This window comes from Nyctibius grandis, chromosome 4 (genome assembly GCF_013368605.1).
Source record: "Nyctibius grandis isolate bNycGra1 chromosome 4, bNycGra1.pri, whole genome shotgun sequence".
NCBI lineage: Eukaryota > Metazoa > Chordata > Aves > Nyctibiiformes > Nyctibiidae > Nyctibius > Nyctibius grandis.
The window spans coordinates 1,033,830-1,056,813 of NC_090661.1; the positions used below are offsets into that span (position 1 = coordinate 1,033,830).

The 22,984-nt window shown below is 49.3% G+C and overlaps 1 protein-coding gene across 2 annotated transcripts in view; it reads left to right on the forward strand.

Moving 5' to 3' along the window:
• EPS8L2 (EPS8 signaling adaptor L2) overlaps window positions 1–22,984 on the forward strand; it is a 55,188-nt gene that overhangs the window by 28,984 nt on the left and 3,220 nt on the right. The window contains exons 4-19 of one of the 2 annotated variants that reach the window (XM_068397728.1): window positions 815–879; window positions 6,419–6,580; window positions 7,448–7,597; window positions 7,735–7,814; window positions 7,942–8,081; window positions 10,100–10,179; window positions 11,033–11,159; window positions 11,516–11,604; window positions 11,766–11,840; window positions 12,556–12,704; window positions 12,873–12,999; window positions 14,102–14,217; window positions 18,089–18,200; window positions 19,217–19,324; window positions 19,771–19,912; window positions 22,393–22,576. In XM_068397728.1, the coding sequence (XP_068253829.1) occupies window positions 815–879; window positions 6,419–6,580; window positions 7,448–7,597; window positions 7,735–7,814; window positions 7,942–8,081; window positions 10,100–10,179; window positions 11,033–11,159; window positions 11,516–11,604; window positions 11,766–11,840; window positions 12,556–12,704; window positions 12,873–12,999; window positions 14,102–14,217; window positions 18,089–18,200; window positions 19,217–19,324; window positions 19,771–19,912; window positions 22,393–22,576 (1,906 nt within the window). The remainder of the gene's footprint in view (window positions 1–814; window positions 880–6,418; window positions 6,581–7,447; window positions 7,598–7,734; window positions 7,815–7,941; window positions 8,082–10,099; window positions 10,180–11,032; window positions 11,160–11,515; window positions 11,605–11,765; window positions 11,841–12,555; window positions 12,705–12,872; window positions 13,000–14,101; window positions 14,218–18,088; window positions 18,201–19,216; window positions 19,325–19,770; window positions 19,913–22,392; window positions 22,577–22,984) is intronic. The other variant, XM_068397729.1, reaches the window with a different exon arrangement.

Consider the following 22,984-nt stretch of genomic DNA (forward strand, 5'->3'; position numbering starts at 1 on the left):
CACCTCCCTGGGCAGCCCCTTCCAATGGCTAATGACCCTTGCTGAGAAGAAATGCTTCCTCATGTCCAACCTGAACCTCCCCTGGCCAAGCTTGAGGCTGTGCCCTCTTGTCCTGTCGCTGGTTGCCTGGGAGAAGAGGCCGACTCCCACTTCACTACAACCTCCCTTCAGGTAGTTGTAGACTGCACTAAGGTCACCTCTGAGCCTCCTCTTCTCCAGGCTAAAATGAGACCATATATTCAAAGAAAAGGGGAAAACAAGAGAGAAGCCAACGTCCCAGAGAATGCATTAAAGAGAGCTCTGAAGTAAACCACAGATAACTACGATCAATATATACTTTAAAAGACGAGGAGCCCTGTGTTTGCTGTGTTATGAAATCCCCTCGGTTGTGACTGTTGCTGCAGAGGACAGGCTGTTCTAACCCAGGCCTGAAGAAGGGTAAAACATAAAAGTGCTGCTGTGTTTCCGAAGCCAACCGGAGATCTCAGGATGTCCTCTGCTGGCGAGGAAGGAGCTTTCAGTTTGGATGCTCCCAGATCGCTCCGAGCCTGGATAGTTCCTCCTCTGCTGTTCAAGCTCAGTATTTATAGGGAATCCCTGGACAAGCACCAATTAAACAGCACATAAGAGCCGGTGGGGTAAATTCTTATAGGATTATAGTCAATAGCACATGAAATTCCACTGTGACTGAAGCTGGAAGCTCAGAGACTGTGAGAAAGACTGTAGCACCCCATCACGAGAGCTGTAATTCTCAGACCTTGATATACTGATAAACAGCCACGACAATGAAGGCTTTTCTTCTTTTTTTTTGCAGAACAAAGGAAAAAATACTCCAACTCCAACGTCATTATGCACGAGACTTCACAGTACCACGTACAGGTGAGTATGCAGTGAAACGTTACAGGGCTGAAAGGCCAATGCCAGCGGTAGGTGCTGGTGATGCAATGGGTTTCGTTTGTCCCAGACCCTCATTAGGCCAAAGAGGAGTTAGGAACCTTCTTAGATAAGCAAGAGTCACTCTTCCCAGCCCGGGAGAGGCCAACAGCAAAGCTGCTTGAAGCCTCCTATTTCTTTCCTCCAGCTCCTGGCCCTGGATGCTTGTAGATAAACTTGTCTCCTGAGCTTCCCACCCAGCTGGGTCCACCCACTGTTTCTAGCTCCTGGTCTGTAGGACACGCTGTCAGACTCAGCCATCTGCTGTAACTTCCCTTCCTGAGCTGCAGGTCACCATGGTCCTGCGACCATGTGAGTCCTCTCAATCACATGTAACATGCTACTGAAGCTGGGGTCATCTGGGCTTCCTTCAGGCACAAAAGAGTAGGAAAGTAAAGAGCACATGTAGGTGCAGCACAGGAATTTCTTCACCACTGACACTCTGAGGAGATAAGACTAAAGGACTCTGAGAGCAGCACGAGTCCTGAGACAATTCCTCTCCCAAGGCTGACCCCACTCCTTACGAGTCAGAGGTTTCAGGCTAAGCCGGATCCCTCCTTTCGCTCCTCTCACATATTGCCCGCTCTGTCTCCAGTCAATACCAGCTCTCCTGCCATCTTTTATTTCTCTGCTGCTCCTCCCCAACTCCTTGCTTTGGAGAGGAGCAGTTGTTTCATGACATTATGGGAAAGTCCAAGCAAAGAAGCTCTGGAACAGCTCACAGATCCTCCCCCAAGGCTACCAACAGCTTTCCATGGCACAGCTCTGAGCTGTGCTCAAATCCCATAACAAAGCCAGGTCCAGCCTTCGATGGCTTCTCTGTGTGACACAGGTCATCCCCGACCATTTAACTGTCCCTCCCATGGATCCCACACGTTTCTGTGAACTGGAGAGTGGGAGGACACCCACATTAGACCGACTGCTTTGGGGATGGGGAGAGAAACAGGGACTGGTCACTGCTTCTGCATGTCCCATGTGCTGACCTACGCTGAAAGGCTCGGGACTTCCTGGCTTGTCCCCTTTCCCTTGCTGGGCTACATCAAGGACCAGCATCTGGGGACATTTTTGAGGTCAGCAACTCTGTCCTCTTGCTATGAGGTGTGACATGTGCTTGGGAGGTCACTGTCTCAGGGACTTGCTGTGGAGCCAGCACTAATCAGTTGTTCAGCCAGACACTTTGTGTCATTACAGCTTGTAGATGGGAAATGGTTGACGAGAAGGGAGGACAAAAATGAACATTAAAGAATATGAAGCTGGTTTAATTACATAGGGACCTCTTCTACTTTAAATTTAAATTGAAGAGGGCATACAAAGCCATCCTTTATCAACAATTTATTTCCTTTCTGAAAAATCAAGATTCAGCAAATTAAAGTGTTGATTAATTGGTGAGAGGAGAATGGGGGGAAAAAATATGTCAAAAAGACAAGGGAAATTCTGTACAAGGGAAGACGAAATGGAGAAGCTGTTGTCCTCTCTCCCTTCTCATCACCCCGTGCTTCAAACCCTTCTTGGTCAGCTCAGACGGACAGGTTAAACGCAGGGTTCCTGTGGTGGTTACAGGAACTCACCTGCCCAACCAACAGAGACCACATCCACTATCACCTTTCAGCTCTCCCTCAGCTCCTGTGTCCTCTCAAGGAATTCAAAACCCTTCAACCACGACAGGCACTCAGCCAAAGTCATCTCCCAGTATCACAGCATCCACTTAAAAAAGAGGAGCCAGCCTGGTGTCCGCCTGAGGCCAGCTGGACCAGTCACCGCTGACAACTGGGCAAGGCGAGAAAGGAAAACACTTTATGAGGTTCATACTTCATAGATAGGACCCCCTCTTCTCTGGTTTGAGACCCCAGTCCAGCAGAGAGCTTAAGCACGCAGTTAGAAATAAAGGAGCCTGTTCAGGTGCTTAAAAGTCTAAATTTAATTTTAAAAATGCTCGTTTGGGAAAAGGCCCCTGGTTTCCATCAGAGAAACTAACTGGAGGGCCAGCTGCCCCACCGGTGGCCCTGTCCCCACCAGTGACTCCTACCACATAAAGTCACTCATGGAAGCAGAGAGGGGACTTTAAACAGTGACACGTACGTGAATTCTTCATTAATTATGCCCTGTGGCACCCATTTGTGAGACTCTGCCTTGAACTTTGACCGAGGCAAACAGGATTTCAGTGGCAGCAGTGAGGGAGGAAGAGGTTTCCTCACAAGAGGCATTTTACACCCTTTGAAGTAATCTATAAGCTGATCAAAGTTTAATGGTGGACAGAGTCATTGCCCATCCTTACAAAAGCTACATCTGGAGTATCTATCTGGATGAAAAGGGGTTTAATGAGATAAATCCAAGCCAGTAGCAAGCTCCTCTCCCTCTTACTCCACCAGTATCTAAAGAAAATTGAAAAAAGATGCTAATGAGTTAGATAAGGAGCTTTCCCCTCCATTAAAATTAACTTACTTAACAGTAAACAGCAAAGGAATTTATGAAGATTGTAAACCTGGCAGTTAAAATAATAGAAGAGATAAGAATGCCCCTCATCAGGCACAAACCAGTTCCCTTCACTGCTCAGAAAGCAGAGGGTTTGTCACCTCTGCACAGATAATATTGACTTTGCGAATACCTTTTTGTGCACTATTTTACAATTACAGTAACGTCTACGCCAGCATGGTTTTCATATCTGATTGCCCAGCTAATCTCAGCTTCCAGCTCAAATACCTGCCAGGAGTTTTGTTTAGACAGTGCCTCACCCAGTCCCTTCGCTTTATGAACACAGGACTGGGTCTCACGCTCGGCAGTGTTTATCCTCTGCTCTTGCCAGTCTTTGTGAATTATCCGGCAACCACCTCAACACCAAATGGGTCACCACAAATCCTCTCCGCCCCTAATTCCCACCATCGACCATCATGGTTAAAGACTTGTCCCTTCCTGCCTGTCAGGGCTCCCAGTGCTTTAAATCTGAGCCTTTCCCCCCGCATCCACCTCGTCTGGAGCCGACGGCAACAGCGGTTCTTGCCTGTGCTTCAACACAACCATCCGAGGCTCCTTGCTCTGAGTACACGGATCCTCCTCAGGTCCACCTGCTCTGCACCAGGCCCCAACATTCATGGCCTCACCAAGGTCCCTTTGTAACCCATCTCCACTGCAGCACAGTGCTGGTTCCCCCCCTGGTGCTGGAGCAGGCTCAGCTTTTGCTGCCTCTTCATCTGCTTCCCACATTGCATCTCCCTGGGCTTTCACAGGTACAAAGGGCCTTCCTTCCTTCCCAAGCCACCCTCCCACCCTCCTCCATTGCCCTCTCAGGCCCACGCTGATTGTGGACAGTAACCACTGGGTTATTTTTCTTCTCAGCAAGGGTCATTAGCCATTGGAAGGGGCTGCCCAGGGAGGTGGTGGAGTCACCATCTCTGGAGGGGTTTAAGAAAAGCCTGGACATGGCACTTAGTGCCCTGGTCTAGTTGCCATGGTGGTGTCAGGGCAATGGTTGGACTCGATGAGCCCAGAGGGCTCTTCCAACCTCACTGATTCTGGGATTTAATCAGCTTGTGAGCTGAGGCTGCTACTGGGAACAGCTGGATTTTCCCCCAGCCCTTTCTCCTTCTCTCCTTGCATTTGGTAGCTCTTGCTTGCTCATGTTCTGGGACAAAGACTGTCTCGTTGTGCCACGCCAGACCCTGACCCCTGATACGGCACCGCTGTAGCAAAGAGTCAGCACCAGAACCAAACTGCTTGAACCCTAAAAAGGTTGTGCCTTTAAGGGAGAAGGCACAATCACAAGGGATCAGAGGGAGAGAAGCCAGGCAAAACTCATCCCTGAACCAGAGACAACAAAGAGCCTCTCCAAATTTCACATCCCCATTTGCAGCTTGCTTTAAACTCATCCTGTTTGTCCAGCTCTTGCTTTGAAACCAGGCTGCAGGATTTGTGCTCCAAAGACAAGCAGGAGTTTCCACTGCTGCCATCCCCACCAACACCAAACACCCGGCAGGACCGTGTCTGGGGTGGCCGCACTGCTGTCCCCGGCCCCACAGCGAACGCGGGCGATGCCTCTGCTCCACCAGCAGGACCTGGGGCTCGCTGCCAGAAGGGTTCATCTGCTCCGTGGCTCTTCTGCTGACCCACCGCTGAGTCAGCAGCAACGGGTTATCTCCCCTAATGCTATTGAGTAGGGGAAGCAGGGTGAGAGGGTCATGCTGGTGGGTGGGCCACCGATGTTCCAGGGAAGAGAGAAAGAGCTGGGACCGGGCCCGATAAACCTCCCGGCAGCAGGCGGTGGGGCTAGCTGCGGCACAGACGCGGTGGCCATGCCTCTACTTGCCCATCCGAAAAACTGCCTTTCTCTCCTGGAGAAAGCTGGTTACGACAGGGAAAAGCTTCAGCCACTTCCCCAGTTGGGCACGTTCTCCTTCCCTTCTCCTCACCAGGAACACAGCAGGGCAGCAGGGGGAACAAGGTGAAACAGCACCGTTTCCTTTTCCTTCCTCAATTTTTTCCCTTCCCTTGTTGTCACCCGAACACGTGGCCTGGCTGTGCTGTCACTCGCACGGGGACAACGGCACAGACCACAGTCTGGGCTGGCGCAGAGTCAGCTGCCAGCTTTGGAGCTGCCTCGCAGACCGGGCAGCTTTGCAGCGCAGCAGCTCTCTGGGGCAGCCGGGCTGCCCGTTGAGTTACCCAGGGCCAAAGCCCACGCGTCGCACGGATCCCACCTCGGCACAGAGGACTAACGTTTGCCCATGGCTTGTGTGAGCTCTTTGCCTGGGACAAATCCCACGCAGGGAAATCTGTTACACGAGATGAGCAAAATGCAAGTGCTTGTAGCTGGACAAGTGAAGTTTAACTACACAGAATCACAGAATCAATGAGGTTGGAAGAGCCTTCTGGGATCATCAAGTCCAACCATTGCCCTGACACCACCATGGCAACTAGACCAGGGCACTAAGTGCCATGGCCAGGCTTTTCTTAAACCCCTCCAGAGATGGTGACTCCACCACCTCCCTGGGCAGCCCCTTCCAATGGCTAATGACCCTTGCTGAGAAGAAATGCTTCCTCATGTCCAACCTGAACCTCCCCTGGCCAAGCTTGAGGCTGTGTCCTCTTGTCCTATCACTAGTTGCCTGGGAGAAGAGGCCAGCTCCCACGTATTTAAACTTCCCAGCCAGTTTCAGAAAAGCCAGGGGACTAACTCATGTGTACAAAACATTTGCAAACGCGCTGCTGGACAGGGCCAGAGCTGCTAGAATTGACATACGAGGAGATAAATGTACAAGTGGTGACACTCGTTACGAAAACCCTTGTTATGAAACCCTAATCTTGCACCACCACGGACAGGCTGGCACTAACAGCCAGAACGTCCACTTTCTGCAGCGACGCTTTCACGCCTGTGCTCTAACGAACAGACAAAGAGCTCAAGCCTTCAGGGATGGTTTCACACTGATTTACAGCACACACACCATCAAAGCTTTTTCAATTGTTTTTTTCCTCCTTTTCCCCCCAACTTTAGCACTTGGCCACCTTCATCATGGACAAGAGCGAGTCCATCGTGACAGTGGATGACGCTATCCGGAAACTCATCTTGCTCAACTCAAAGGAGAAGATCTGGGCGCAGGAGATGCTCCTGCAAGTGAACGACAAGTCCATCCGCTTGCTGGACTGCGAGTCGCAGGTACCCAGAGCTCTGCAAGAGCTACCCACAGCCTGATGCGTGGGGTGCAGCGGGTGCCCTTCCCCTTCCACCTGCGAGGGGGGAACCCAAGGCAGGGCAAATCACCACCAAAATCCACTCCTGGGAGCGGGGGGGCTGGCTGACTCTAATTCAAAGGGCAGGTAGGTGTGGGATGATTTATTCACGGATACTCCAGGTGAAAGATACCTTGAGCCGTGCTCCAGGCCAACAGTACAACTGCTTTCTGTGGGAGCGATGCAGACTTCCAGGCCCACGAGAGCTGCACGAAGCACGAGCAGAGAGGGAAGGACATACTGCATTAAAATAACACACAGGACCACCTGCCTGCAAGCAGTGCCCCAGTTTGACAGGTGATACATGTACGTGCACACGGGGCACCTCATCTGAGGGGAAAGAGCAGCCAGACAGTGGGACAGGGATGGTGCTGCCCTGATTTTAGCAATGAGACACTGAAGAATATCAGCCCAAGGTCATCCAAGGAGACAGCGGGAGGGTAAGCGCCTCACAGAAATCATCCTTCCTCCCAGTGCTCTGCTGGGATGCACAAGTGTACTGGCGCAGGTAGAGCACAGCAATAAGATGATGGTGAGCAACAGAGCTCAGGCTGGGCCCCATATTCAGGGCTCAGAGGAGAACAAGAGCTCACCTCTGTTTGCCATCCCCCTCTCTCCTGTTCCACAGTCCCAACGTGCCGCCCCTCTGCAAACCCTGATGTGTATCTTTGAAGAGCCCAGCAAACCACTGCTGAGAAGCACAAGCTCTGCCAGGTCTCTCTCCTCAAACAGGAGCATTCCCTGTCAGTTCAACAGTTCCCCATTGCCTGATTCCTTCCTCTTTCTCTTCCAGGAGGAGCTGGAGGACTTCCCTCTGCCCACAGTCCAGCACTGCCAAACGGTGCTGAACCAGATGCGCTACTCCTCCATCCTCCTCCTGGTGTGTCAGGATTCGGAGCAGCACAAACCCGACATCCACTTCTTCCACTGCGACGAGGTGGAGGTGAGCAGAGCTCGTGTGAAATTGAGAACAAAATGTGCTCCCAGCTGCCTGCCAGCCCCTTCCTTCCTTTGCCCACTTAGAGCCCTCAGTCCTCCCTGAAGCAAAGCCCTTAAAAACATCCCTGTTTTATCTTTGAGGCGGAGATGGTGCACGAGGACATCGAAAGCGCCCTGGCAGACCACAAGCATGGGAAGAAGATACGGCCACAGACTCTCAAGTAAGTACTGCAGGATACAGCTGGGAGTGGGAAAAATAAAAAGCTTTACAACGGTGCATTGGCACACCAGTGTCAGAACAGGACGGGCAGCCACTGACAGGGTCGTTCTGCACTGCTTCCCTTGCAGGGCAAACCAAGAAAAGATCAAGCAGAGACAATCCATCCTCCCACCGCCGCAAGGGCCAGCGCCCATCCCCATCCAGCACGACACGCGAGGCTCAGGGGCGAACAGGAACCGGGTGGCACCCCCTTCCCAGCACAACCCAGGTACTGGTAGCACTCAGCAGGTCTGTCCTGGGGACGGGGGACTCGTTAGCCTGGACAGTCCGGCCTCCTGAAGCGGCCTGTGGTCATTTCAGGCTCTACTGCTGGGGAAGCCCCGTGTCTTTTCACTTTATTATAAAGTAACACAGACACACACCAAAGGCACAACATTTTGTTGCCTCGCTGGCTGTGCTTTATAAATGGCTAAAAACTGGCCACAGCAAACGTTTGTGCCCACTGGGCTAGCAGCAGGCACCATCTGCTCAATGACAGCTCAATAAACGACAGCTCCTAGAAACTCCTTGTAACACCACCAGTATTTTGGGGATAGTGAAATTCCCAGAAGAGGTGAAAGCCCCTCATAAAACTGAGCCATCACATGAAGTCTGGACCAGGCACTAGTGGTCTTAGACAAGACAGAGCTGGTCAGAAAGGCAAATTCCTGGCTCTGCTGACTTCTCAGGAGTCAACACTTCACCCTCAGAAATCAAGTGGTTTGCACCAATTCTCTCTATCGTTGAGTGTGGAAATGCAGATCTGAACTCCTCTCATGTGCTAATCTAAAATCTTATTCCAAATCCATCCTGACTTCAGCCTGTTTGAGCTGGCTTGAAAACACTTTTATGTCCCTTTGGAGAAAGAAGTAACAGAAATAAGCTCCCAGTAACAGAAATAAGCTCTTTCTCTGACACGAGCTCAAATTGACAAGCAAACTTTAAGCCTTTTTCATCGCTGCCTATTTACCACCTTCTCTAGGATTAATTTGTAGGTTCAAGGAAAACACAATCAGGATACTATAAGAAAATCTAAACGCTCATTTCCCTGGGATGGGATCCGAAGCCAAGCAGCTGCTCTGGCCTCCTGAGCAGAGAGCCTATTTCAGGTCCAGTTTTGCATAATGAAAATAATGTTTAATTGAACAGCCACCTTTCACTCTGCCCTCCCCAGGACGCTTAGCATAAAGCTTTAAGTCCGTTGCTTACATCAGCAGAGCTGGGCCTTCACCCAGGCAGGATTTCTGGACCTGAGAACGAAAGCAGATGAGAGGAGGAAGCCTCAAACGATGCTTATTTGCTGAGATCGCTTCTCCTTTGAAACACGCCTTATTGCTCTGTCTACAAAACCTGTCAAAACCAATCACCCATCTTAACGCTTAAAGGTGACGCACGTTTTTCACGGTCCTGTGCCAAAACTGCCTCCCCAGTTCTCCCACTTTAGAAATCCTGCTGTGCTGGCCCTTTCAACCCCCGTTTCACTGAGCTGACACGCTATTTTTGTTTCACAAGAGGCCACCCGAGCAATTGTTCGCGCTGAAATATCACCCCCTCACTGACTGACTGTCTTCTGGAAGGTGCCTGTAGTTTTTTACTGCAGGAGGTGTTTTATTACACAAGTTTGTACAAAAAAATGCTGATTTGTGCACAGGCCTGCGGGAACATCAGTCACAGAGCTCCTGGCGTGCTGCTTTCGAGCAAGTGACAGTCACATTCACACTCTTATTTCTTCTTTCTCAACTACTATTTAGTTAAACTGGTACCTCTGGGACAAGGAAGGCTCCTGCCGCGAGCTGGGGGTTAGAAGAGAGGGTGGGAGTGAATCTAATGGCACTTTCCATAGGTGTGGGGTGCTCTGCAACGCGTGCAGGGGCTCTTCAGCTCCTCGGCGGGTGAAAGTCAGCTTAGATGCATCAAAGGCAAAGGAGTGGGTGACTCAGAGCAGCTGGAGACCAGGGCTTGCAGGGCCCTGCCCGCAGCTGGATGCTCTTCATCATTCTTCACTGCTTATATTTGAAAGCAGGCAGCGTATCGACAGCGAGGGCTGGCAGGCAGGAGCTGAGACCTTGGGAGATTTAATCGGCAACTTTGATCACCTCCTACTCTCTGTGATCCCCTGAGGTGCTCTCACAACCCAGAATAAACAACCAAGCTGGGAGTTACCACCCCATGGGCCCCGGCATTTAACACAGACTATTTTCAACCCCTGATAGTAAATATATTTTTCTCTCCCTCCCTTGTCCGCAGACTATGAGCGACGAGGCTCCAGCTCTCATGACCACGAAGAGTCCCGAGCCATCTTAGCACAGAAGATTGAAAAAGAAACGGTTGGTAACAAGAACGGTGCACAGAGAGTAGGCAGAAGGAGAGGGAGATGAGGGAGCAAGCAAAGGGCTCCTCCATGAGCAGGCATTTTATGCATAGTCTGGTCATTGTTAAACTGATACCTACTGTTCATAAAGATAAGCTCAGAGGTGACCTTAGTGCAGTCTACAACTACCTGAAGGGAGGTTGTAGTGGGGTGGGAGTCGGCCTCTTCTCCCAGGCAACCAGCGATAGGACAAGAGGACACAGCCTCAAGCTTGGCCAGGGGAGGGTCAGGTTGGACATTAGGAAGCATTTCTTCTCAGCAAGGGTCATTAGCCATTGGAAGGGGCTGCCCAGGGAGGTGGTGGAGTCCCCATCTCTGGAGGGGTTTAAGAAAAGCCTGGACATGGCACTTAGTGCCCTGGTCTAGTTGCCATGGTGGTGTCAGGGCAATGGTTGGACTCGAGGAGCCCAGAGGGCTCTTCCAACCTCATTGATTCAGTGACTCTGTGATAAGGTGAACAGAAGCAAAGCTCCATCCCTGGGTCAGTTACAATCTCCTCTGACCTGAAGTAGCTCTGCTGATTTCAGGTTTGCTCCTCCCCAGCCCACAGTCTGGTCTTGGGGTTATTTTCCAGACGTCCACTAGCAGGGGTCACTTGTCACATTGACAGTACAGCACACAACCAGGCACAGCCTCGTGTTTGGGAAGTGATGAATTCTGCTTAGTTTCATGCCTGGATTCCCCATTCCTCTGCATCCTTCCAGGACACGAAGCGGGCACAGAGCAGCGTGCTCCGGGTTTCGGGCTTCCCAGCTGCGTGCAGCCTGGGCTCTCTTTCACCTTGGTTCACTGCGTTTCTGTCCTCACAGCAAATCCTCAACTGCACCCTGGATGACATCGAAGTGTTTGTCGCCAAGCTTCAGAAGGCTGCAGAGGCGTTCAAACAGCTCAACCAGAGGAAGAAAGGGAAGAAGAACAAGAAGAAAGGGCCAGCAGGTACAGCGCAGCAGCTAGAACGAACAGGGAACGCGGGGGCACGGAGGAAGGTTGGGAGACCTCAGCTTACACCCCAGCAAGGCCAGGTTGATGCAGCAGCACTGCTACGGACCCAACAGCAGCTACACCAGTTTGGAGGGTGCTGCTGGTCTGTGGGGACCTCTTGTAGAGCAGACAGAGCCTAGGGAAGCCTTCATCACAGAGAAAGGCTGCTGGCTTTTCTTGAACCCTTGATTTTAAGTCGTTCTAGTCTCAACACCCATTATTGCCATGTCTTCTGCATGCCAGCAAGATGAAACTCCCCCGAAAAGGGATGCTCTAATAAAAGTGTCTTTCTCTCCACCTTCTCCTAACAGAGGGCGTGCTGACTCTTCGAGCAAGACCCCCAAGCGAGGCCGAGTTCATCGACTGCTTCCAGAAAACCAAACTGGCCTTCAACCTCTTGGTAAGACACAGAGGGTATTTCCATCCCATGATTTCAGAACTTTCCTTACTTTTTAGGCTGTGTTATTACCTATGGCCAATATCAGCCAGAAACAATCCCTCCATGTGACAGAAAAGCCAAATCAGGTCAGGGTTAAACTGGGTTTTCCCTTCTCTTTTCAGGCCAAACTGAGAAAGCACATCCAGAACCCCAGTGCTTCGGAGCTGGTGCATTTCCTATTTGGGCCGCTGGAACTGGTAAACCCGAGTCACAGGTTTCACTGTGAACTCACTTTTTTATTTCTAATGTTTCTTTCGCACTTACAGGCAGCTAGATTATGCAGAAGAGTTAGAAGACAGCTCACAACTGGCTAAAGCTTTCTCAGTAAAGTCTAGAGTCAATAACACCGGTGCTTCTGGCCTCTGCTCTGATTTCCAGCTTGAACTAAATACACAAACCCTGGCAAATATGAAACTTTCCAGCCCATTAACAAAGACTTGCTGTGAACAAAAGTGCAAGCCAGCTGTGGTCCCCACTGGGAATCTGCCTGCTCTCACCTTTTTAGATCAGACCTTGCTTTGACTCCAACAGAAAAATTCGTGTGTTCCTCTGAATTCTCCACTCTTCTTCAAACATTTAGGCTGATGTTTCTCAAGACAACTGAGCTGATCTAAGGATTAGGTGCTGCCAACAGGAGTCAGGCCATCCCTTGGTGTGAAGCCTTGCCCTCTGGCTTTCTTTTTATACCTTGGAGAACTTCGGGAACTATTTGCCTTTTCTTAATAAATTCTGTGCTCACCACAGAGGGTACATTGGCTTCCTTTGGGGTGGGCAGGCACAGAGACTCGAAGGATCAGAGCCACTGATTTTTGTCTTTGATTTCTGTTCCTCTGTGTGTGTCTCTGCTGCTTTGGTATCTTGAACATTTCCTGCAAAATCTCTCATATTTTTGTGTGTTTGTGTGTAATCCAGATCGTCAGTAGCTGTGGTGGCCCTGAGCTCGCCAGGTCTGTCGTCAGCCCACTTCTTTCTAAAGACGCCACAGATTTCCTCAGAGGACACCTGACACCAAAAGAGATCAACCTCTGGGAGTCCCTGGGAGAGACGTGGACCAGGTCCAGGTGAGGACAGAGCTGCCATCTCACCAGGTTCCCCAAGCTCCTGAGAAAGGCAGACAGAATGCTTGATTGTGTAGACGTGTCAGAGGGTCAAGGACGCCCTGATGCCCCCGCTTCTCCCTGCCATGTTCTTTGTGAATCTCACCACATATTCACCGCTTTCTGTCCTAGAGCTGAATGGCCCCGAGAAGCAAATATCTCCACCTACATCCCCAAATTCCGCAACGGCTGGGAACCACCCATGGAAATCTTCCGTGGAGCTCCCTGGGAAATAGACATCGGACACCTGCAAGAAGAGGTTAGCCTGGTGCCCCCATCATCCTCTCTTCCTTTCCTTCTCCCTCCCCCTTTTTCAGACTGAGAGATGATCTGTGGAGCTTGCAGTGGTGTATAACAAGTAGTCGGCTCAAAACTCAGTTGGATCTGGTCATCCAGTTAAATATGGAAAGAAAATAAGGCCAGAAAAGGGCAGCAACAACCAGCCTCACCTCCTGATCAACAGGATGCCATACCATAACTGAGCCCCATGGATACAGGTTTGCTTGAAGAATCACAGAATCACAGAACGTTCGGGATTGGAAGGGACCTCGAAAGATCATCTAGTCCAATCCCCCTGCCGGAGCAGGATTGCCTAGACCATGTCACACAGGAACGCGTCCAGGCGGGTTTTGAACGTCTCCAGAGAAGGAGACTCCACACCCTCTCTGGGCAGCCTGTGCCAGTGTTCGGTCACCCTCACCGTAAAGAAGTTTTTCCTCATATTTAAGTGGAACCTCCTGTGTTCCAGCTTGCACCCATTGCCCCTTGTCCTGTCAAGGGATGTCACTGAGAAGAGCCTGGCTCCATCCTCTTGACACTTGCTCTTTACATATTTATAAACATTAATGAGGTCCCCCCTCAGTCTCCTCTTCTCCAAGCTAAAGAGACCCAGCTCCCTCAGCCTCTCCTCAGAAAGGAGATGTTCCACTCCCTTAATCATCTTCATGGCTCTGCGCTGGACTCTCTCTAGCAGTTCCCTGTCCTTCTTGAACTGAGGGGCCCAGAACTGGACACAATATTCCAGATGCGGCCTCACCAGGGCAGAGTAGAGGGGGAGGAGAACCTCTCTCGACCTGCTAACCACACCCCAGGATGCCACTGGCCTCTTGGCCACAAGGGCACACTGCTGGCTTATGGTCATCCTGCTGTCCACTAGGACCCCCAGGTCCCTTTCCCCTACGCTGGTCTCCAACAGGTCTGCCCCCAACTTGTACTGGTACATGGGGTTGTTGAACATCTCTTTGGTGTGCACCTCATCATGACCAAAAGCTTCCAGGCCATGATTCATCCACCACTATCACTCTCCTCTGATACAGCTTTCCCCTTTCCTGGTAACACTGACTCCATTTTTACCTTTCCAGCTGTCATCAGCCAACGGCTACCCCTACCGTAACTCCTCGCTCAAGCGTGGCCAGCCCGCCGACCAGACACAAGCTGTGGACGCCTTTAAACAGAACGTAACTCAGCACGTAAATAGGTAACGTACCAGCACCACCCCGGCCCCCACCTTGTAACCTCGTAAGCACCCACTGCCACGGGTGACACCAGAATGTTCTGGCATCCTGGTGGATAACTCTGCCATTATTAATTCAGACTTGTTAACGAGATCAAGAGAACTCAAAGATCAGATGAGGGATTGTTCAGGTAAACACTGGCTGCTTTTTAATCACCAGCAGGTCGACAAGGAAACGGGTTACTGGTGTTTTCCACCACAAGAGGCAAAAATACTGATTGATTTCCTTAATCAGTATGTCTTGTTTCATGACATCAGCCCAAAGTGGTATTAAGCATCGTGTGTCAAAGACACTGCACTGCACTTTTGTTCTCCGTACGTTTAGAGAAGTTACTATCTCTCCATCCATCCTACAGCTGCAACAGCTTGCACAGAAAGAGCCTGCTTATAGGAAGGATCTGTAGTAAGGCATGAGCACGTACAAGCTTTCTGCTGTTGAAACAGGCAGTGCCGGGAGGAGCAGCCTGACCTCAACGGCACTGCACGGAAAACTTTCCACCTGAGGCAGGGCCAGTTTGTTTCACTGGAGGCAGCAGCTCCTCCGTTTGCTTTTACACACAATCAGAGGGAAAAAACCATTTATTAGAGGCTGAATAAAATGAGAATTTGTTTCTGGTCTTGCCCATCTCTCCATCAGGGAACTGACAGGGGGTTGAGGTCATACAACTCTTCTTAATGAGATAAATCCAGAAAATGGGGAGAAAAACCCTCCTCCCCTTTCCTCAGGGGTCTTGGCAGGTTCGCTTCCCAACCCAGAACCAACCAGCCCAGCCCTTTGCTTCAGGCTTTTCCCCGAGGGAAACGTGGCTCTTTCACAACTTAACCCCTCTGCCCCGCTGCTGGTTTTCCATCACCAGTTACTCGGTGGTATAAAATCTTTATGAAAGTACTTTTGGTTCAAAGTTTAGAGGCTTTTCATCTGCTTGCTTGTTTACATGGGCTTACGCCTTTGAAATGTTTCTGAGATCTCCGAGTTTCAACAAACTTGCAGATAAATTCTCTGCCACACTCCACTTTGCAGCCATTTGACACGACGTTACCAAACCAGTAAGGACTGGAAGCCCAGACCCAGCAAAGCACTTAACCAGGCACTTCCCTGTAGCCAGCTCTTGACTGGGGAAAAACCTTCAAGCCAGACTATTTTTTCATGCTTTTATGTTCTAATCTAAAAGATTTAGAAGCTCTACTACTGCTGCAAAGTTCACACTCACAGCAAAATACTTTAAATTATATCAGCAAAATAACTTACTCTTCCCATTCACCCCATCAAAAGCCCTAGTGGGACCATAAAGTGGTACAGACACAGTGTTGCACAGGGAAAGAATTACAATAACAAATTCTCTTCTCCAATTCCATTTTTCTCAGTGAGGTTATAAAAAATAAGAACTTAGTTTACAGGAGAACATTTAAATCTATCTTTAGTGACTGGCAGATAATTCACCTAAGGAAACATTTTCATCTGTTAGTCTCAGCACAGGCAAACTATAAATAACAGTATCAAGGCCTGGAACACAAATTAACAACATCCCTTCTTACCAAGGTGAGGATTTCCCCCAGACACCACCCAGCCTAACCACAGTGTGAGTCCAGACGAGGTTCTGTGTTCTCCTGGGATGGGTGTCGTACCTTTTTACCTGCCTTTCAGGCTGTCACCAGCAAGTTTTCCTTATGGATAATGTTTAAGGAAAAAACATCAAAATTAACACCACTGAAACAGATGCTAAAATTGCAAATATGCTTAGACACCTTCAGTCCACAGCAGACCTCAGCCACGTCTGCCCAGATGTTTGCCAAGATCACAGGCCCGGGACAGACATATTTCCTGCTGTACTCACACATTTTTCAGAGTAGTTTGAACTAGTTTTCCAACCAAGAGACCCTATATTAACAAAAATACCCACGCAGCAGTATTGTTATTTCCACCAGGGCTTTTGGCTGCAGAGAAGTGTCACGAAAGCCCCAAGCAACACTACAATAACCGGCAGAGGTTGCGTGTGTAAAAACTGGGTGCATGCAAAGTACACATCAGCCTCCAACTCCTCCAGCCATCACCTCTTTCCTCATGACTCATTTACCTTCTGGAATGCTACAACAGAAGTAATTTCTACCTAACTGGGCTTTCCTCCCCCTCCCAGCCTTCAGGGCACTGCTGGGGAAGGCCACCACTCCCTTTCCTGACTGGTGGATTCAACCTGAGAGTCCACTCCAAGCTCTCCCCCACAGCAGATTTACAACTCACATATCATACACGGCCATAACTAGACCAAGAGTTGTCCCACACCAAGCAAACTAAAGGCAGCACCACAGCCACAGGCATGACATCAAACCACTGCACCAGTAGTTTCAACCCTTTTTCATAGAATCATACACTGGTTTGGGTTGGAAGGGACCTTAAAACCCATCTAGTTCCAACCCCCTCCCAGAGGCAGGGACACCTTCCACCAGACCAGGTTGCTCCAAGCCCCATCCAACCTGGCCTTGAACACTGCCAGGGAGGGGGCAGCCACAGCTTCTCTGGGCAACCTGGGCCAGGGTCTCACCACTCTCACAGTCAAGAATTTCTTCCTAATATCTCATTTTTCAGACCACCAAAAGCTATCTAACGAAGACAGTAAAATGAACTGAAACTGAGCACAATGGGCTTGCTTTTCACAATCAGGTTTTACAGATACCTCAAAGTCCACAAAGAGCCAAGTTCCCACAGATCGTAGATTTAAAATCACTGACCAAACCCAAGAATTCTGCAACAGAAAAAAACTAAACCCATAGTTACTAGCAGTGCTGGAAGCACCGAGTTACACAGAACTTGACATAACCTGAAGGAGAACCTGCCCACTGTGAATACAGCACCCAGGAGCCTTCTGCACGGGGGAGCTGTGCCAGTTGCAAGTCATAAGCAGAGAGACTCATAGAAGGTGCAATAAAATAGTTCCTACCTGCCCTTACAGAACAAGGCAAGACAGGTTTTCCATACTGCAAACATTTTTGGAATTAAAAAAATAACACTACAGCCATCTTAACTGGAGAAGAAAAGATGAGAACTGCAAAATTCTCCTAAGCCAGGCAAAAAAAACTATGAAAAAATAAACCAGTTTGGGTCAAATGAAATCTTTCATTCCACTTTTTCACCTTTTTCACCAATCTACCATATTTATTTAGTCTCTCCAAATGAAAAGCCAGTTCAACATTGAAAACCATATATTCTCGTGTCAGAAATTCCCAAGCAAAACACTTAAACACATTCTTCTTCCCCCCCCAAACATAGAATAGAAACATTCAGACTCACTTTTCTGGAGAATTCTGGTTCAGCAGCTCAGCATTCATTGCCTGATGAAGAAAAGCACAGAGTTGCAGTCAGCTCTACTTATACTGGTTTTCAACTCCCTTTGCCCCAGCACTGGTGCTGCCTCTCCCCTGCCCTGGCATGTGGGGCAGCTGATTCCACTTACGAGGGCTTCACACTTGTTTTTCCCAGGTGCAATCAGAGCATCTTGTCTGTGCTCTCTCAGTCTCCCCAGCAAAGCAGCCACTGACAGGGGAATAATTCTTTTCTCCCACCCTGAAAGCAGCAGCCTCACAGTCCCCCAACAAGGCCACTAACCAAACAGCCCTACAGCTTTTTTTTTCTCCAGAAAACCCCAGGGTGTTTCGTTAAAGTGAGGGGAGAAAATCTTCTTCAAAATAAAGCAGCAAAGAGGCGCTGCCCCCTCCTAACACAAGCATCTCTCTGCCTGTGCTGGCACCCAGCCTTCACCCCTTCTCCTTTGCCAGGGAACCTGTATTGCTCTAGTTACTACATGGGCCTCCATAATACTCCATTTTTTCCCTCCTGCAGGAATTTTGAGGCCCAGGGAATGGCTCCGCCGAAGAGATATGCCAAAATCCGCTACGATTTCACCGCGCGAAATGCCAACGAGCTCTCAGTGCTTAAGGATGAAATCCTGGAGGTACGTGAACGTGCTCGGGGAAAAGGTGCGCCCTGCTCCCCTTTCCAGGAACCCCAGGGAGATCTCGAGACTGGCAAGAGCCAACTCGGTTTGCTCCGTGTTTTCTGAGCAGTTACACAAAGCTTTGCTCCAATCTAAAGCTTTACGTCTGAGCTGGAGCAGGCTGGCTGGATGCATGGAGTCATTTGCTCAGCTGAAACACATCACTCACATCTTAATTAGCAATGAGGGGGAAGGAAAACAAGTCACTGTAGTGCACTGCTCACCCACTTGCTGGGCTGATGTTCAGTATTACCACTCAAAGGAATTATTTTCTATGAAAACAACCTTTTTTATAATGTTTCTCTTACTACTGTACTGTTGGCAGCTGGAGAGTGTAGGACATGACTTGCTGTAACAGATCTATGGCTTGAGAAAAAGACTTCTGCTCAAGAACGTAGCTAGGATGAGACACGTGTGTGGGTCTGGCCAGCAAAGCTCACCCATTCTGGGAGAATTACTTAAAATAAATAAAAAAACATAGTTCTGGGTAAAAAGCCTGCTGAAAGGAGCAGGGGGGCAGATGCAACAGGAGATACCTCAGCAATGGGCCATCTCCTTGCCACATGATGGTTAGGATGTGATTATGTGTTAGGATGTGATCAAGTTATACGATAACACTCGGGCATCTTTGGCAGGAGTCACTCTTGATTTATTTTTTTTAATGCAAAAAGACAACACAAACTCAGTCACTGGCAAAAAAAAATAAAGAAGATGGAGAAACAGGCAAATGAAGTAGGAACTGTGAGTTCTTCCACAGCCCAGAGATGTTCTGTTCATCACTAGGACAAGTTCTGATGCTCTTCAGGAAAGGCTTCAGTCCTGCACTGCAAATGAGCACAACAGCTCTGTTTGCCAGCCCCTGGCCTCAGTGATGTTATTCTGACAACTTCCCAGCACTGGGTGGTTTATTTCCACTTATGGATGCCAGAAATCTGATGTTCTTGCTAGCAAATTTATTTTTCTCCCTCTCTCAGGTGTTGGAAGATAATAAGCAGTGGTGGAAATTGCTCAACCGGAGCGGGCAGGCTGGTTACGTCCCTTATAACATCCTGGATGTGGTGAAACTGGAGGAGCTCGAGCAGGTCTGTAGTCAGGGGATATTTAACTGGGAGCCGGCTGCAGGGTGTAATCAGCCTCTGAGAACAGTCCTGTCATTAGACCTCCCTGGGTTCCTCAGGCTGCTGTGCACCAGGACGAACCCTCACAAGCAGACAAACCAGGATCCTGGAGATTCCCGAGTCTCCTACGATAAAACTCTCCCATTTTGCCACCATTTACCTTCTCCCTCCCCAAAAAAGGCCTGTCCTTCCCACCCGCACGGCAGCCTCCTGCTTTCCCCAGAAATTCCCTTCTCCCATGCAGCTCCACCTGAGGTCACCTCAGCCTCAGCCCCAGAGCAGCACAGGGAGAACAGGGCAATTTGTCCCTCAATTTGCCGTCGTGGGTGGGAGACAAAAAGTATAAGAAAATGAAAAATGGCAAAAAAAAAATCCTACTTATTTTTTTTTTTGTGTGTCTCATTACCTAGACTAACCAGAGGTACAAAGGAGACCTGAGCCCCAGGGGATATGGACCATCCAGCCCAACTCACAAGCTACCTGCCAGCTACGCTGGGGATAAATGGGGCAGTGAAATGTTATCACGCAACTCCCCCCAGGACGCCAAAGAACGTACGTGTCCCACGCCATGCTCCCAAAAAGGCACCTTCTACACCACACGTAGCAGCCTCGGGCAGCCAGAGAGCTTGGCACCATGGCTTTGCACTTCAGGGTTAGCTGAAAAGTGTCTGAGCACACGCTTTTGCTCGCTCTCTGTCCCAGTGGTTGTCTTTCTTTCTTTCCTTTCACCATAACGGTCTGTCCACTGTTTTTGGTTGCTGTGTGCACGTAACCAGACCTACCCAAGTGTGTGCTCCCTCACAAGGCTCTGCACGAGGAGTGGCTGCACCTTGTAGTGATAAACAACAGACCAGCAGTGGGTTTGGAGATGTACAGAGGAGGTTCCAGGTAGTACAACAGCCAGCTCACGTCACAGGCTCTCAGGCAGCCTGGGACAAGGAGGGCAAAAAGGTGATCACCTTAACCTTCCTCCCAGCTTGACCTTCCTCCTCCTCCCAAGGAGAGTTTTCTTTCCCCATCAACACGTCTAAGTCTGTGTAAGCAACCACCACATCCAGGTCAATCCCTTTCTCTCGCTGCCTCTGCTCTTGTCTCCCACCACACATGCAGTGCCCGCCTGGCCTGTTCCTTCAAGTGCTTTCAGAGGAATCCCAGCCAGCAGATCTGCCAGGAGAGATTCACATCCCCCCCTCACCCTGCACGTGCTATGCAGGGTCACAAAGCATGAGAAAGGCCGGGAGCCCTGCTCACTTCATCCCCTTATCACACCCTGCATACACCTGTAGTGTACAAGTGGTTGTTGCCCCAAGGCCATCATCCCCTGTCCAGCTACAGTGGACTCCTGGAAGCAGGAGCCCTTTTGGGACGATGGAAGCCCCATAATACCAGCATCACAGACACGTATCTATTAATAACACTGAGTTATTCTCCACAGTCTTCAGGAGTTTCATGGAAAAAGTGATACTAGATGATGTGTCACTGGAGTTTTATGAGTGTGCTGCTCACTCCCAGTCCATGCTTCCTGCCACTTTTATTTAGCTGCACAGCAAAAGCTGGAGCTCTGAGGACTTGGATTAGCAAGTTAATTATTAGAAGTAGCAGAGAGGACTGAAAAGTAGAGGGAGCAGGGCTACAGCTCAGATCCAAGACTCTAATTGTAGGTAGTCACAGAATTGGCCTTCCACATCAGGCAACAGCGAAGGGGCAAGGGGAAGAAAACATATGGCAACACAGGGGCACAGAAAAATGGGAACCTCGCTCTCAGAAGCATAGTCAGGCCTCCCTGACCGCTGCTGTCTCACGTGGTCTGGGTTTTCCCCCTCCCTGCTGTTACATTTGTTTCCTTATTTCAACAGCCCAAAGGGAACTAAGTAACTGAAAAACAGGAAGGTGACAAACTAAAGCAAAAACACAACAGCAACACCAGCCATCAGGGAAAAGGGACAGAAAAAGAGCCAAACTTCTGTTGGTGTTGGAGGGGTTTATGTCCTTGAATGAGGTGTGATGAGCAGGGATAGGTTAGCAACATCAGAAACAAGATCCATCCCAATAGAAATTTGTATCTACAACAGGTGAAAATATAGGTCCTTACCAGCACCTGCTACAGACAGCAGTCACACAAAATGAATGTGTTCTTATCAAACACACTTTTCCCCCAATAAGTGCTTCTGAACAAAAATTTTCAGGGCAGATTGATGGGTAGTTTTGCTCCTGCTGGCTAAATGCAAGAGCCTCTGCAGATGTGAGCTCTCCTTTTTCACACCAGATCAATCTCTGCTCAGTTAAACGTGGACTGGGGAGTACATGCTTGTTAAATGGGACAGCTCAGAGTCTGCTGGTATGTACCATGACAGAGAATACACTTCTCTCTATAAAATATACAGCTGTATCAATGCTGGCCAACATCAGACCCAGAGATTTCCTTTCTCCCAGGAACAGCAGCAGCTGTTCCAAGACTCTCCCATGAGCCTAATGGCCATTGTTGAAGCGATGAGGCCAAACTCTGAGGCATGCAGGGCTTGTATCAACCCGTGTGCCCTTGTCCTGGGGGACAGTCACGCTGCAAGAAACCCTGAAGCAGCTTTTTAGATTCAGTGATCGCTGCGTGGACAACGAGCACTTGGTGGTTATTTTGTGATTCCTCTATCACTCTGGAGGAGAACTGCAGCAATCTAGGTTTCTCCCAAAGAGCAAGAGAGGTTTCAAAAGCTGAAGGAATGGGAGATCCCCACAGCCTGCTCCCGCAGCCTGCCAGCCTCCACCACTGTGGCAATCATTTGTTCCTGCTGGGAGCTGGAAGGTCAAAATGTCGTTGCTCCACCTATTGCTCTAACAAAGCACTTAAGCCTGTTCTTTTGAACTAAAACACAAAAGTAAGCACTTTCCTTTGGTGTATTTATAGAGTTAATAAAAACGCTGAGCCACATTTTGATCTGCCTTACATTTCCCCACAAACACATTAATTTAACAGGATTTGGGACTGAAGACTTGATTTCTTTCCCTGCTTTCTACCTTGTGCTTTGTTTCCCCAGAACTTATTCATCAAATGGACGAGCTGAACGACGAGTTGCTAAAGAAGATCACAAACAATAAAATTCAGCCTCCCCAGAGGAATTTCAAAGTGGAAAAGCCTCAGGAAGTTTTTGTGCCCCTCACCTTCGAATCCAGCACTGAAGAAGTCAAAGCTTGGCTGGAGGCAAAGTCATTCAGCAAAGAGTAAGATCTGCTTTACTACCACGTGAAATGAGGGTGTTTCATTTAAAAAGGAGCGGGGGAGGCAGCTTGCAACATTGCAACTGGATTACAAGTCACTTGTATTTACTTACAAAGCCTGTTGCAAATTAGATTTCAATCATATGAAATCCAGGCTACACAACCAGTACATTCAGAGCCCAAACTGGCTCCCTTTCTAATACACTATCAAATAAAGCTTGTCTTACAGTGCAGCAAAAGACCTAAGGAGTAGCTGCAAATAAAGGAATGATCTTGCTTATTGACACAACTCACAGCCAAACACTGCACGACATCCTACCACTGGTGCTTGTCTGGCCCCAGTTAGCCAGTTCAGAGTGCTGAACTAAGAGAAAAATAATTAATGAACCAACTAAACCCTGAAATGCAAAT